The sequence below is a fragment of the Rhinatrema bivittatum genome, chromosome 8 (genome assembly GCF_901001135.1).
Source record: "Rhinatrema bivittatum chromosome 8, aRhiBiv1.1, whole genome shotgun sequence".
In the NCBI taxonomy this organism is placed as follows: Eukaryota; Metazoa; Chordata; class Amphibia; order Gymnophiona; family Rhinatrematidae; genus Rhinatrema; species Rhinatrema bivittatum.
In genome coordinates, this window is record NC_042622.1 from 13786408 (window position 1) to 13801727 (window position 15320).

The window sequence follows — 15320 nt, forward strand, 5'->3', positions numbered from 1 at the left end:
GGAGATAACTGAGCAGTAAAATATTTACAGGGTAGCAGAATCGATTCCAATGTAATATTTACAGGGTAGCAGAATCGATTCCAATATAGTATAACTGTATAGCGAATGACATTAATCACACAGTAATGGAGATGATGGAGAAGTTAGTGGTTTCTTGTTTAAATCCATTTTTTGATGAAGTGATTGTGATGTTGGGTGAGGATATTTAGTGGCGTGGCTGTGCAGCTGGAAATATTCGGCTATCTTAAAATGAGTTGGATAAATGTATCCCGCTAACTTCAGGACAGCCAAATAGCAGCTCGCAGTTACCCAGATAATGCCGAATGTCAGCGTGTAGGCTGCAAAGTAATCTGGATAACTCCAGAGCGGGCACTGTTTGGCCAGATAAATGGCGCTGAATACGGAGCCCTTGCTTAATTCTTGTATTCTGATTCTTAACGTGGATTTATAGTAAGAGCTGGCAGTCCTTGTGCCCGTCTCGTGTTCTGGGTGACCAGGGGCGGATTGGCCTATCGGGGGATCGGGCATGCTGCGGCTCCGGTCACGTGGTCTGCCGTGCGTGGCTGTGACGGAGCCGCGCTCGGCAGACCACGTGACGTGTCCTGGGCCGGCCTGGGCGGCGAATACCCGGGCCGGCCCGACGTCGTGAATCCGCCGCTGTGGGTGACCCTGGAGCACGCTGAGCTTCGTGAGCTGTAGGAAGCAGGGGGGGCTTTGGCTGGGCTTTGCTCATTGGCGTTTCCTTTCACCTTTGTGCTTTTGGCTAGGAATGTGCACCCGGTTACTACAGAGACACCAAAGGGCTTTTCCTGGGAAAATGCGTCCCCTGTAACTGCAGCGGCCGCTCGGACCAGTGCCTCCCGGGGTCGGGCGTGTGTGTGGTAAGTGACCTGTTGTGATTCGGGGGTAGGAGAGGTTGCTAGAAGTCCTGCCAGCAGCTGCGGTGTTTTGATGTTTGCCTGTTAAAGGAATTGGAGCTAGGCTCGCTCAATCCCTTTCCTGTTGCTGGGGCAGAGAACCAGTTGGGGGCCACTGGGTCAGACTGATGGGTGGTTACTGGCCGAATATATATATATATATATATATATATATCTTATATTTTGTACTTAGATATATTATTGCATTATTTGAGTTGTTGTATCCCACTTCTGGCAAAACTTTGCTTTGGAAAGGGGGGTACTACAGGTGTGTAAGTGAGTATTACCCAGGTGGCATCACGCCGCCCTCCGCCGTGACCCCCAAGCCTGAAATGGCCCCTTTCTAAACCGCCAGTCAAGTGACGTTTAATATCGCCCTCTCCTCTCAGAACTGCCAGTACAACACGGAGGGAGAGCACTGCGAGAGATGCAGAGAAGGCTTTGTCATGAACGCCACGGCGGAGAAGCTTTTGCATTGTGTGGGATGTCCCTGCCCACTCTCCGTGGCCTCCAACAAGTAAGCGCCTCCGTGGAAGGGATGCTGGGAATCGGGGGCTCACGCTCCATACGTAGGGAATAGCCACTGCTATTAATTGCATCAGTAGCATGGGATCTTCTTAGTGTTTGGGTAATTGCCAGGTTCTTGTAGCCTGGTTTTGCCTCTGTTGGAAACAGGATGCTGGGCTCGATGGACCCTTGGTCTGACCCAGTTTTTTTATTTTAATTTTTAGTGCAATTGAGATAAAGGGCATAATGTATCCTTGGAGTAAGCACAAATCTAAGCACCTGATCTCTCTTTCAGTTTTGCCATTGGATGTGTGCACAAACCTCTGACCACACAGTGTCTCTGTATGCCTGGCTACGCGGGACCCAGATGTGAACGGTAATCGCAAACACTTCCTTAACACAGTTTTCCATTTTTACAAATAAAATCCTGACGGATTCTACCTTTTCAGGATGTTCGTAACTCAGCATTTCACACTTTAACTGCCGCGTAATCAAAGAAAGGTGTTTTAATTTTTAAGTCATGATTTGAATTTTTTTTTTTTAATACAGCTGTGCGCCAGGTTATTATGGTAACCCCATGGTGATTGGAAGTTCCTGTCGGCCATGTGACTGCAGTGCCAATGCCGACCCCAACCTGCTCTTCAGTGAATGTGACCCCCTCACTGGAGTCTGCATGGGCTGCATGTTCAACACAGCTGGAGCCCGGTGTGAAATCTGTGCTCCCGGCTACTACGGTGATGCCGTGGGGGCGAAAAACTGCACCAGTAAGTCTTGTTCAGGCTAAAGCAGAGCTATCTTCCCTGTGCTTCCTGAGGACTTCCTCTCCTGCTAACCCCCCCGCTCGATCCATTTCTTGCAGAATGCAGCTGCTCTCCGTGCGGCGCAGCGTCCTGTGATCCCCAGACGGGGCAGTGTCTGTGCAAGCCTGGGGTGACAGGCCAACGCTGCGACACATGTCAGGTACAGTGTCATCCTTTCACTCGTCCCACTGTGGCCTTTGCCGTTATTCTAGACCTGGAATTGTATTTATTTATTTATTTATTTAAAAAGTATATTCTGCAGAAATTAAACATTCATAATTAAAATGCACAACAAAAATATAAAAACAAGAGAGAGGATACAACAGAATAATTTAATAAAATTGAAAAACCAGGAAATAAAAAAGGACTGGCATGCTGCTATGAAACCATTAGGCACCTTCGAACAGCTAGCAATATATTAAAATAAATATATAACAAAAGTCCCTCCAAATATAAATATTTCAATAGGATCAATTATGTGCTTTAAAACAGATATCGCAACCACAAACCCATGAGTAAAATCCAGTATCACAATAAAAACCACAAAGTTTGCTCACAGAAAGCCGCACACGTGCAGATAGGAAATGACTTCAAAATGTTTTAATGACCATCATAAACCACACAAAGGGCCTGCATTAATGAGCTCAAAGACTGATGTCTGAACAAGCATAGGAGGTAAAAAAAAAATCTTTAAATGTAATGTCTTGCAATTAAATTTAAATGTATTATTTTGAGAATGTTAGTGTGCACATGAAAAATGCAGTTTGAACTGATGAAAAGTGCCCTTTTCCTAGCGTGTAGCCAGATGGACTCAGGACCAGTGGGTTATGTGCTCTTCTGCTAGCAGATGGGAGACGGAGTCAGATTTCAAAGCTGACGTCACCCTAGATGTACCCCTGCAGTGACCTCAGCTCCTCAGTATCTCTCCGTCTCCTAGCAGATGTGAACACTATCCCACACACTACACAGTGTTAGGAAAAATACAGCAAGAAGACAAAATTACCTTAAAGAAGATCGAGCCCCGCTCTCCTGCGGTGATACCTAAGGGTCCCTCCCCCAGTTGAGAATTCCTGAGGTGATTTCCGATATCCCTCAGAGGTGAGCCTTGGTCAGGTAGCCGGGTCCCATCATGGACTTAGCCCCCAGAGTGGCTGAAAGGCAGCGGGTGCACAACCGAGCGTGGCAGTGAAGGTAATTCCCTCTCCCCCCGCAGCTGGAGACCGTAGGGCACACGATCGGTAAGCGCCGAGACCAGGTAAGCAGAAAACTTTAAATTCAGGTCTCCGGTCTCCAGAGCTCGAATCGCCATACTGATTTCTCCTTCTTTCGGCGAGGGAAAAGGGAGCACCGATCGGGTTGAGCAGCCTTGGTTGGGCTAGGCCCTGATCTGGTGCAAGGGTTCACACATGTGGAGACCCTCGGAGGGCGCCATTTTATGCGCAGGGGTCGTCGGCGCCATCTTCCCTTCTCTACCGACGTGGTGCAGGCTGGATGGCCGATGTGCCTAACTTGTTCGCGTCCCTACATAGACGCACGTATAACTGCATGCACAACTGAGCCGTGCGCACAACTGAGCACACACCGCTTGCACAACCAAGCGCACCCTGCGCACACAATGGCGTGCACTCCGTGCGCATAACTGCACGCACAACCGTGCTTACAACTACAATTGCGCAATTAAGTTTAATTCCTGTGCGCCTAGGCATAGAGGCAATGGCATCGGCATCCAAGAAGGCCAGAAGGCCCTCTCTTTGCACAGCCTGCCACATCAGAGCCGCACAGCCTGAACTGGAGTCCTGCCTGTGTCAGCATTGTGAAGAAGCCCAGGGGGGACCAAAGCCTGGTCCCTCACTGTCTGAAGATGGATCCGGGACTACTACATACGATAGCTCACCAGATCTATGCAGCCCCGAGACAGCTTCTCCACAAGAGGGCACCTCAGGAGCCCCTGCTCCAACTCCCCCTGGGATTAACATGGACCCAGGGACCTTCTCCTGGTTAGAATTTTTCCAAGGGCTGCAAGTCTTCGTTCAGGCGCAATCAGCCCCAGCTGCGTCCCGGGCTCAATCCCTGCTGGAAGCACAAGATCCTCTTGACTCTACTCGGATGCCTCGAGACATGCCTCGCCTAACCAATAGTTTCCCTGACAGGGTCCCAGATACCTCAGATGATGATGTCGGCTCCCTGGAAGAAGGAGAAATCCCTCCAGGCCTGGAACCATATCAAACCATGCTTCACTTCTTCCACAGGATAAACTACCAGCCCTTGTTTCCCAGACTCTGAAGATTCTGGGTATTCCAGGCACGGACCCTATGGCGGAACAAAGAAGAACCCCATCCTGGTGTCTCTTTGTAAAGCCTCATGCTACTTTCCAATGATGGAAGCCATCCAGGAACCGATTGACCTGGAATGAGATTCCCCAGAGGTCAGCTTCAAAGGGGGTCGGGCCTTGGAAGCCTTATATGGAGGACAGTTCAAGCCTTACAGCCTTATATAGAGGACAGTTCAAGCCTTACGCCTTGAACTGTCCTCTAAGACCTTCAAGCAAAAGCTCAAGACATGGCTTTTTACTAAAGCCTACACTTGATTATTACGTGTTCCCCCTTAACTCTCTTGTTCCTAACATGCTACTATCTCACATGATCTTTCTTAACTCTTTTTACTCCCTTTCTTAAGCTATCAATCCTTCTATCTTTTCCCTAAACTATTACTCTCAACTTTAATTTAGCTAAGCCCTCTTCTGTTCTTTCCTAGTACTTTTGTTACCTTTTTATAACCATTGATCTCGCCCACTGTATATATGTATATATACTGTTCCATTCCTGACCCTTTCTCCTTCATTCCCGTTCCACTTTGTTCCCCACCCCGTTTTGCCCTGATACTAGATAAAGTTGTGCATTCACAGTTATTTTTTACTCTATTTTATCATCTATTATTAGCTAAATAAGTTGTTCTTGATACCATATGTTACTGTTTTAATGTATTATGGAATTCAGCTATTATTATATTGTTATATGTACACGCAACTGCGTATTTTTGTTCTATGTGCACCGACGTGATATCTTTGATGAGCGGCGGTATATAAAAACCAATAAATAAATAAATAAATTATATCCTCTGGAACCAGTGACCAAGGAACACCTGCATTTTCTGAAAGTGGATGCCATGGTCTGTGCCGTCTCAAAGCGAACAACCATTCCCGTTGAGGGAGGGGCTGCATTGAAGGATACTCAGGATAGACGATTGGAATCCATTCTTAGGCGGGCCTTCGACGCAATAGCAATGACACTGCAGATTGCTTCCTGCTGCGCACTGGTGGCACGTTCCTGCTTGCTCCTCTCGAGAGAGGCAAATAACTCCGGAATGTATACCGGTGAGACGATGGAACCTGCAGCAGCCTTCCTGACGGATGCAAGCTCAGATCTGGTGCGTACCTCAGCCAGAGGAGTAGCCTCGGTAGTGGCAGCTAGAAGACAATTATGGCTGTGGAATTGGTCTGCTGATGCGACCTCTAAAGCGAATCTCACAAGAATGCCCTTTAAAGGATCTCTCTTGTTTGGAAGCTAATTGGAGAAGTTAGCCAGCAAGTGGGTCGAATCCCCAGTGTCTCGGCTATCGGAAGACAGGAATAAAAGATCCCAGCGCCCCTCCCCAAGAAGAACCAGGGGCAGAGGTTCGCAACGCTTTAGACCCTACAGGAACTCACAGTTCCAGGCACCTTGTCCCTCCAAAAGGTCCCAGCCCTTTCGGAACCAACAGACCAAGAGACGAACAGGCCCGGGGGCAAGCTCCAGCCATGCTCCCCAATGAAAATGGGCCGACCCATCCATAGGAAGAGGAAATAGGAGGTCGACATGCCCTCTTCTACCAAAGATGGGTCGAGATCACGTTGGACAAATGGGTACTAAACATCATTCGAGAAGGTTACTCTCTGGAGTTCCGCAGCATTCCTCGGGACAAATTTATGATGTCACCCTGCCACTCCTACACCCAGAGACTGGCAGTGGAAGCCACTCTGACAAGACTACTCAGTCTGAAGGCAATAACTCCGGTTCCTATGCCCCAACAAAATACGGGGCGCTATTCCATCTAATTTATCGTTCCCAAGAAGGAAGGCTCATTCCGATCCTTCTTGGATCTCAAGAACGTCAACCGTCATCTGCGGATACTACACTTCCACATGGAGACTCTTCGCTCTGTAATAATGGCAGTACAACCAGGAGAGTTCCTAACCTCCCTGGACCTCTCCGAAGCCTACCTTCACATTCCAGTCCATCAAGATCACCAGCGTTTTCTACGCTTTGTGATACTGGGTCACCATTACCAATTCCAAGCGCTACCCTTGGCCACCCCTAGCAATAGCCCCCAGAACATTCTCCAAAATTATGGTGGTCATGGTGGCAACACTGTGGAAGGAAGGGATCTTGGTACACCCTTATCTGGATGACTGGCTGATCAGGGCAAAGTCTTCGAAAGAGAGCCGGCAGGTGACAGCACGGCTTTACCCAGGGCAAGCCGGCAAGTGACCAGCATGGCTTTACCCAGGGCAAGTCTTGCCTCACAAATCTGCTTCACTTTTTTGAAGGAGTTAATAAATATGTGGATAAAGGTGAACCGGTAGATATAGTATACTTGGATTTTCAGAAGGCGTTTGACAAAGTTCCTCATGAGATGCTTCCAGGAAAAGTAAAAAGTAATGGGATAGGTGGCGATGTCCTTTCGTGGATTGCAAACTGGCTAAAAGACAGGAAACAGAGAGTAGGATTAAATGGACAAGTTTCTCAGTGGAAGGGAGTGGACAGTGGAGTGCCACAGGGATCTGTATTGGGACCCTTACTTTTCAATATATTTATAAATGATCTGGAAATAAATACGACGAGTGAGATAATCAAATTTGCAGATGACACAAAATTGTTCAGAGTAGTTAAATCACAAGCAGATTGTGATAAATTGCAGGAAGACCTTGTGAGACTGGAAAATTGGGCATCCAAATGGCAGATGAAATTTAATGTGGATAAGTGCAAGGTGATGCATATAGGGAAAAATAACCCATGCTATAATTACACAATGTTGGATTCCATATTAGGTGCTACAACCCATGAAAGAGATCTAGGTGTCATAGTGGATAACACATTGAAATCGTTGGTTCAGTGTGCTGCGGCAGTCAAAAAAGCAAACAGAATGTTGGGAATTATTAGAAAGGGAATGGTGAATAAAACGGAAAATGTCATAATGCCTCTGTATCGCTCCATGGTGAGACCGCGCCTTGAATACTGTGTACAATTCTGGTCGCCGCATCTCAAAAAAGATATAATTGTGATGGAGAAGGTACAGAGAAGGGCTACCAAAATGATAAGGGGAATGGAACAGCTCCCCTATGAGGAAAGGCTGAAGAGGTTAGGACTTTTCAGCTTGGAGAAGAGACGGCTGAGGGAGGATATGATAGAGATGTTTAAAATCATGAGAGGTCTAGAACGGGTAGATGTGAATCGGTTATTTACTCTTTCGGATAGTAGAAAGACTAGGGGGCACTCCATGAAGTTAGCATGGGGCACATTTAAAACTAATCGGAGAAAGTTCTTTTTTACTCAACGTACAATTAAACTCTGGAATTTGTTGCCAGAGGATGTGGTTAGTGCAGTTAGTATAGCTGTGTTTAAAAAAGGATTGGATAAGTTCTTGGAGGAGAAGTCCATTACCTGCTATTAAGTTCACTTAGAGAATAGCCACTGCCATTAGCAATGGTAACATGGAATAGACTTAGTTTTTGGGTACTTGCCAGGTTCTTATGGCCTGGATTGGCCACTGTTGGAAACAGGATGCTGGGCTTGATGGACCCTTGGTCTGACCAGTATGTCATTTTCTAATGTTCTTATGTTCAAGAACCTACTGCAGGAACTCGGCTGGGTCATGAGCACTGGCAAGAGCAGTCTGCAGCCCTCTCAATCTCTAGAGTACCTGGGGGCCCGTTTCAACACCAAACAGAACAAAGTCTTCCTCCCTCACCCGAGGAGAAGGAAACTGATGGAACAATTACGACCAATGCACGCCTCAAGGTAAGGGCCCACATGCGACCAGTCCAGCACTCCTTACTGTCATGCTGGAACCCACTATCCCAGGACTACTCAATTCACCTCCAACTACCAGCAGAGGTACGTTCTCAGCTTCAGTAGTGACTACAGGAAGACCACCTAAGCAGAGGAGTAAGCCTATCCCCACCGAACTGGATCTTGCTCACCACGGACACAAGTCTGCGAGGGTGGGGAGCCCACTGTCAGGAACTGACGGCCCAGGGATAATGGAACAAGGAAGAGACGGGATGGAACATAAACCTTCTGGAAGCTCGAGCAGTCAGACTAGCGTGCCTGCAATTCAGCCACAGTCTCCAAGGCGAAGCGATTTGAGTAATGTCGGACAACATTCATTAGCGGTTATTCAATACACATAAACACTCTTAATAGCTTGCAGTTATGGCCAAACCATGTGAAAACAGTGGTTTTTGTTTCTTCTTTATTTTTTCTGGCTTTTCTTGTTTTTATAAATTAGTATAGTTATGTTAGAGAATTAGGGATTATAATTATATATTGTATTTTTTTTCTATCTATTACTTTACTTTTTATTTTATATTATATATATATATTTTTTTTTTTATTTTTTTATTTTTGTGTAGTTGTTTTTTGCTTAGTTATTGTTATTTTTAAATTTTTCTTTTTTTTATTTCTTTTATATATTTGAAATTGTGAACCGTCTTGGTCAGACTGTGTCTGTGAAAGATGGTATAGAAATGCTCTTAAATAAATAAATAAATAAATAAAATAAAATAAACATTGCAATGGTTGCCTACATCAACCGCCAGGGAGGAACCAGGAGTCAGCAGGTGTCTCTGGAGATAGACCCTCTCATGGCATGGGCGGAGATAAACCTACAAGGGATCTCGGCCTCCCACATCACAGGAAAAGGCAACGTCTCAGCAGACTTCCTCAGCAGAGAAAACCTGGACCTGAGGGAATGGACACTGTCGACCACAGCCTTCCAACTGATAGTAAATCGCTGGGGTATCCCAGCCATGAACCTACTGGCAAGCTATCCCAGTGCCCAAGTCCCCAAGTTCTTCAGCCACAGACGAGAACCACACTCCCAGGGGATCGACACTCTCGCCAGACCTGGCCAGAGGAAGACTTACTGTACGCCTTCCCCCCATGGCCACTACTGGGCAAGGTCACCCGCAAGATAGAACACCACAGGGGACTATTACTAGTGGCCCCGGATTGGCCAAGATGCCCATGGTATGCAGATATGCAAAGACTCCTTACAGGGAGTCCTCTGTGCCTACTCCCACACAAGGACCTCCTTCGGCAGGGCCCAATTCTTCACGAAGATCAATTTCAATTCTCTCTTACGGTCTGGACCTTGAGAGGATTCGTGTGAAGAAGCGCAGTTACTCGAAGGCCATGATTGACACCCTCCTCTGCGCGCAGAATTTTTCAACATCTCTGGCATACATACAGATCTGGAGAATATTCTAAGCCTGGTGCGAGAACTGTGGGATACTCCTGTGGATGGCCAAGATCCCCATGAATCTGGAGTTTCTACGGGATGGTATGAAGAAGGGGTTGTCGCTCAACTCCCTCAAGATTCAGGTAGCAGCCCTCTCCTGCTTCAGAGCCGAAGAGAACGGAATCTGTCTATCAGCTCATCCGGATTTGACCTGTTTCCTAAAACGGGGTAAAGCAACTTTGGCCACCCCTAAAGTGGCCGGTGCCCCTATGGAACCTCAATCTGGTATTAGACATCCTAGCGGGAGCTTCCTTCAGACCAACACACTGTCTGTCACTACACCTCTTAACATTGAAGATGCTATTCCTGGTGGCAATATGCTCTGCCCGTCGCATCTCCGAGCTGCAGGCACTATCCCGTCGGGAACCGTTCCTTAGGTTCACTCCTGGAACCATACAGCTGCGCACCGCTCCCCCCTTCCTACCAAAAGTGGTTTCCGAGTTTCATTTGAACCAAGCCATCTCCCTACCATCTCCGGATGAACATAAGGATTCGGAAGACTCACGCCTTCTTCTCCATCTAAATATTGGCAGACTCCTGGTGCGATATCTGGAAAGATCGGCACCGGTGCACAAGACGGATCGCCTGTTCATTCTTCACAGTGGGAAGAAGCAAGGAGAAGCGGCCTCGCGAGCAACCATAGCCCGCTGGATCAAGGACTTAATCAAGGCAGCTTACATAGAGGCAGGAAAGCCCTTACCTCTACAGGTTAAGGCTCATTCTATGAGGGGCCCAGGCAGTCTCTTGGGCAGAAACCAAGCTGCCATCGCCCGCCGAGATCTGTCAGGTAGCAACGTGGTCCCCCCCTACACACATAAGAACATAAGAACATAAGAAAATGCCATACTGGGTCAGACCAAGGGTCCATCAAGCCCAGCATCCTGTTTCCAACAGAGGCCAATCCAGGCCATAAGAACCTGGCAAGTACCCAAACACTAAGTCTATTCTATGTTACCATTGCTAATGGCAGTGGCTATTCTCTAAGTGAACTTAATAGCAGGTAATGGACTTCTCCTCCAAGAACTTATCCAATCCTTTTTCAAACACAGCTATACTAACTGCACTAACCACATCCTCTGGCAACAAATTCCAGAGTTTAATTGTGTGTTGAGTAAAAAAGAACTTTCTCCGATTAGTTTTAAATGTGCCCCATGCTAACTTCATGGCGTGCCCCCTAGTCTTTCTACTATCCGAAAGAGTAAATAACCGATTCACATCTACCCGTTCTAGACCTCTCATGATTTTAAACACCTCTATCCCCCCCTCAGTCGTCTCTTCTCCAAGCGGAAAAGTCCTAACCTCTTTAGTCTTTCCTCATAGGGAAGCTGTTTCATCCCCTTATCATTTTGGTTGCCCTTCTCTGTACCTTCTCCATCGCAATTATATCTTTTTTGAGATGCGGCGACCAGAATTGTACACAGTATTCAAGGTGTGGTCTCACCATGGAGCAATACAGAGGCATTATGACATTTTCCATTTTATTCACCATTCCCTTTCTAATAATTCCTAACATTCTGTTTGCTTTTTTGACTGCCGCAGCACACTGAGCCGACGATTTCAATGTTCTACCACCTGGATGTTCTGGCCTGAGAAGATGCAGCCTTCGCAAGGGCAGTACTAAGTGGGCCACGGGCAGCCTCCTGCCCTGTCCGGGAGTAGCTTTTGTACATCCCACTAATCCTGAGTCCATCTGGCTACACGCTAGGAAATGGAGAAATTACTTACCTGATAATTTCGTTTTCCTTAGTGTAAACAGATGGACTCAGCATCCCGCCTGCGGCTGCCCCAGAAAAGAAGGACCTCTGAAAGCGAACCTCGAGACTAAACAGTTACGAGTAAGGCAACTACCCCTAGTTCAAGACACCTGCAGTTAGTCTGGTGTCGGGGTTAACTTGGTTGAGTGCACTGGCGGTCTCCAGTTTTTTAAAATCAGTTGAATCAGTTTAATCAAGTTTAAGAAGTTTAATCAAGTTGTTTATGCAAGATATATATCCACAATGGCTTTTCGATGAGGATACTGAGTTGCTGAGGTCACTGCAGGGGTATATCTAGGGTGACGTCAGCTTTGAAATCTGACTCCGACTCCCATCCCATCTGCTAGCAGAAGAGCACATAACCTACTGGTCCTGAGTCCATTTGTCTACACTAAGGAAAACAAAATTATCAGGTAAGTAATTTCTTCAATATTAAGGACTGTCAGGTTTCATGATGTCATCTATTTATTTATTTATTTATTTGGCGGTTTTATGTACCGTCATTCCATGTGAAAATCACTAGATCACCACGGTTTACAACATTGACATTCACAAATTATATACCGCATACCACAAATTATTGATTCCAGCAATATCATTCCAGCAGTATCATTCAGAATTATTAGTGACCAGAGAGAGGGGACTGTGTTGTTTAAATGATATCCCAATTAGGTCTGATGGGGGTTGTTATTTATATAATTACTTACTGGGGTTCAGTGTTTACGATTGGTTGAGTACCATTACAGTTATGCATTTTTTAATCATATTTTTAAACATATTTAATCACGTTTTTTCACTAGTATGTCCACAGTGGCATTTGAAGAGAATACTGAAGCGCTGAGGTCACTGCAGAGGTATATCTAGGGTGTCAGCTTTGAAAGCTGACTCTGTCTCCATCTGCTGGCAGGGGAGCATAAACCCATTGGTCCTGAGTCCATCTGTCTACTTTAAGGAAAATTAAATTTTCAGGTAAGTAATTTCTCGATTTGTAGCAGTCCTAGAAGATTGTTTAGGTACAAAGATTTGTATGTTATCCGCATTCAATTAATAATTGACTCCCAGGTAGGCCAATAATTTGCAAAGAGAGAATAAATGAACATTAAATAATAATGCAGAACGAGCAGAAGCTTGGGTAATACCAGAAGTGATTTTATGCCTGCTTGAAACAGAAGAATCAGTAGATACATGTAGCACTCGATCAGATAAATATGATGAAAACCAACTCAAAACAGTGCCTGAAATGCCAATATCCTCTAGATGTTTTAGCAGAATAGAGGGGTTCAGAGTATCAAATGCGGCAGAAATATCCAATAAAACCATGACCTAACAAACTCCTTGATCAAAACCACATGTGATGGTGACAAAACTAGATAAAAGCAAAGTTTCAGTGCTACAAAGTTTACGAAAACCGAAATGAAATTGGTTAAGCAGAATCATGTTGTTCTAGGAAATTATCAAGCTGAGACGAAACAGCACATTTTAATTATTTTAAAAAGGAAGGGAAGCGAAGAGATGGGGCGATAAATACTATCTAATAAAGGATGTAGCGTAGATTTTTGCAAAAGAGGGTGAATGGATGCCTTTTTTAATGCTGTCGGCAGAGAGCCCTCAGAAAGTGAGAGAGGAACCAACTTGGTACGTATGGTGCGAGATCATGGCTTAAGACTTTTGCTAAAGCTGGAGAAAACCTGTTTAATGGCCAATGGGCTGAATTTAATTTAGCTAGACTAGATCCAGTTTCTGAATTTGGATACTTCAGAAAAAGAGTCCCTAGACACATCCGAGGGTGTGGACAGACGTAAATTTTGAAAATGATTACAAATTTTGCAGTGTTGCATCATGCGATGTTTTCTGTGTGTGTGAGAGCCGGTGCACAGGGAGTACAGGAAGTCATTTCTCACAACCACTGAAGTTTTGTGACCTTCGAGAAATGGCTTTTTTTTTCCTTTCCTTTCCTGTTGACCCAAGTCAGTTTATTAAAAGTGAGAATATTCCTCTTCCTGAGAACGCTTATGCCGGATCTTGTTAGACTGAGCGCTGTGATACGATGTTAAACTGCTAGCACTGAGATCTGTGGGATATAATTCTCTTCCTTGCTGTTGGGATGTGGGATGAGTGATGAGGATTGCTGGCGTAGGGAGACTTGTGTTCTTCCATGGGATCTCCCGATCTTTAATCTCATCATTCCGGTCTGACTCCTCTCTCTCTCTCTCTTTTTTCTCCAGGCTGGATACTATGGCTACGATGGCTGTGCTGGCTGTCGGAGGTGTGAATGTGACGCAGCCTCTGTGGGTACAACCTGCCATCCTCAGAGTGGCCAGTGTGACTGCCAACATGGCGTCAATGGTCTCCGATGCCAGCAGTGTGCACCAGGGTACTGGGGCTTCGGAGCCAGTGGCTGCAGAAGTGAGTGACCCTTGTACTCCTGCTAGGGAACAGTTGCAGAAGATGCCAGAGGTGGTCAGGAGAGTGCTCTGTTTCGCTGGTATTAGCATGGGACATAACCAGTCAAACCTTTGTGCAGACATGGTTTTTTTTTTAACTCTCTCATGTTGCAAAGAGTTTGTATATTTCTGAGGCTGGATAGTATAAATCTGAGATGTCCCAGGGTGGGTTTTTGGTTTGAAGTGTCATTGTGCGTGAATGTTTTTCTCCATTGCAGAGTGTCAGTGTAAAGGGGGATCCTGTGACCCCCGGACGGGGGAATGCACCTGCATGACTGGGCTGACGGGGAAGCAGTGTGACACCTGCCTGCAGAAGTATGAAATCCCTGTAGCGCATGGACCTGACGCCGTAAGGTGTGAACGTAAGTTGGTGATCTCCCCTCGAGAGAGCGTGAGGATTGATCCCTGGAGTATTGCAGAAATAAGAAATCTGTTCTCAGATTTGAGCAAACCTGTGACGAAGCACCACTGGAGGCAGGAAAGCAGCACTGAGACTTGAGCGTCTCCATGGATATCTCTTTATAAATAGACGTCAGATGGCTACCAGATGTCTAATTATTTCCTTTTCACATAATGAAAACCCAAATTAATTTACTCCAGCATAACTCTGTGGGAACGCAGTTTGAGGTCAGAACTGAATAAGCCAGTGAGCGGGGAAGTTATCCGGGTGAAGGCGCCTGCATAACCTCAGCCAAATATTTAGCAGGAAAACCTTTTCTCACTGAATGCGTCAGGCAAGGTTCAACCAGATAAAGGGACCCGGACAGCATTGCCGCTCACTGCCTGACTCAGAATTTAGGGGAAAAAAAAAACAACCAACCACGTCAGGGCCCAAGCTGCTTGATTTCCTCCCTCAAAATCAATGTCTGTGCCATAGTAACCGTTTCCCCCTCCGTCCCTAAGTTGCCTGAGGCCCCCACCTTACCTCAGGGTTAAAAATAAAATTTGCTGGGAGAGCGGATGACGTCACCGCGCGGGTCGGACGGCTGACTTTAAGCTGCTCCCAGACCGCTCCTAATATCAGCCTACATCGGCGCCCGGAGGCCTCGGTTTTCGCCGAAAAACGAGAATCTGACTCAGCTAGTGCTGCTATGGCAGCCAGCAGGAAGAAAATCGATTTAAAAAAATTTTCCTTCGCCGCGGGAGCAGCGGAGCTGGAAACGGGAAGCGTGGCCAAGATGGCGGACGGGTCAGAAATCACCACCGAGGCGGAGGGGGAGGTGACTCCGGGATCCCCTGAGCGGGGAGATAACGAAGTGCCTTCCCGAGCAGAGTTCACTGCGTGGTTTGGGGCGCTGCGAGCAGATATGGCACAGAACAAGAAGGACATGGAGGCAATAC

The 15320-nt window shown here is 46.4% G+C and overlaps 1 protein-coding gene across 5 annotated transcripts in view; it reads left to right on the plus strand.

The window, feature by feature from the left end:
* LAMA5 (laminin subunit alpha 5) overlaps positions 1-15320 on the plus strand; it is a 241584-nt gene that overhangs the window by 147879 nt on the left and 78385 nt on the right. For all 5 annotated transcript variants that reach the window (XM_029611751.1, XM_029611754.1, XM_029611755.1 and 2 more), the window contains 7 exons: positions 768-881; positions 1307-1434; positions 1720-1800; positions 1974-2188; positions 2284-2384; positions 13761-13941; positions 14198-14341. In XM_029611751.1, coding sequence (XP_029467611.1) covers positions 768-881; positions 1307-1434; positions 1720-1800; positions 1974-2188; positions 2284-2384; positions 13761-13941; positions 14198-14341 — 964 coding nt within the window. The remainder of the gene's footprint in view (positions 1-767; positions 882-1306; positions 1435-1719; positions 1801-1973; positions 2189-2283; positions 2385-13760; positions 13942-14197; positions 14342-15320) is intronic.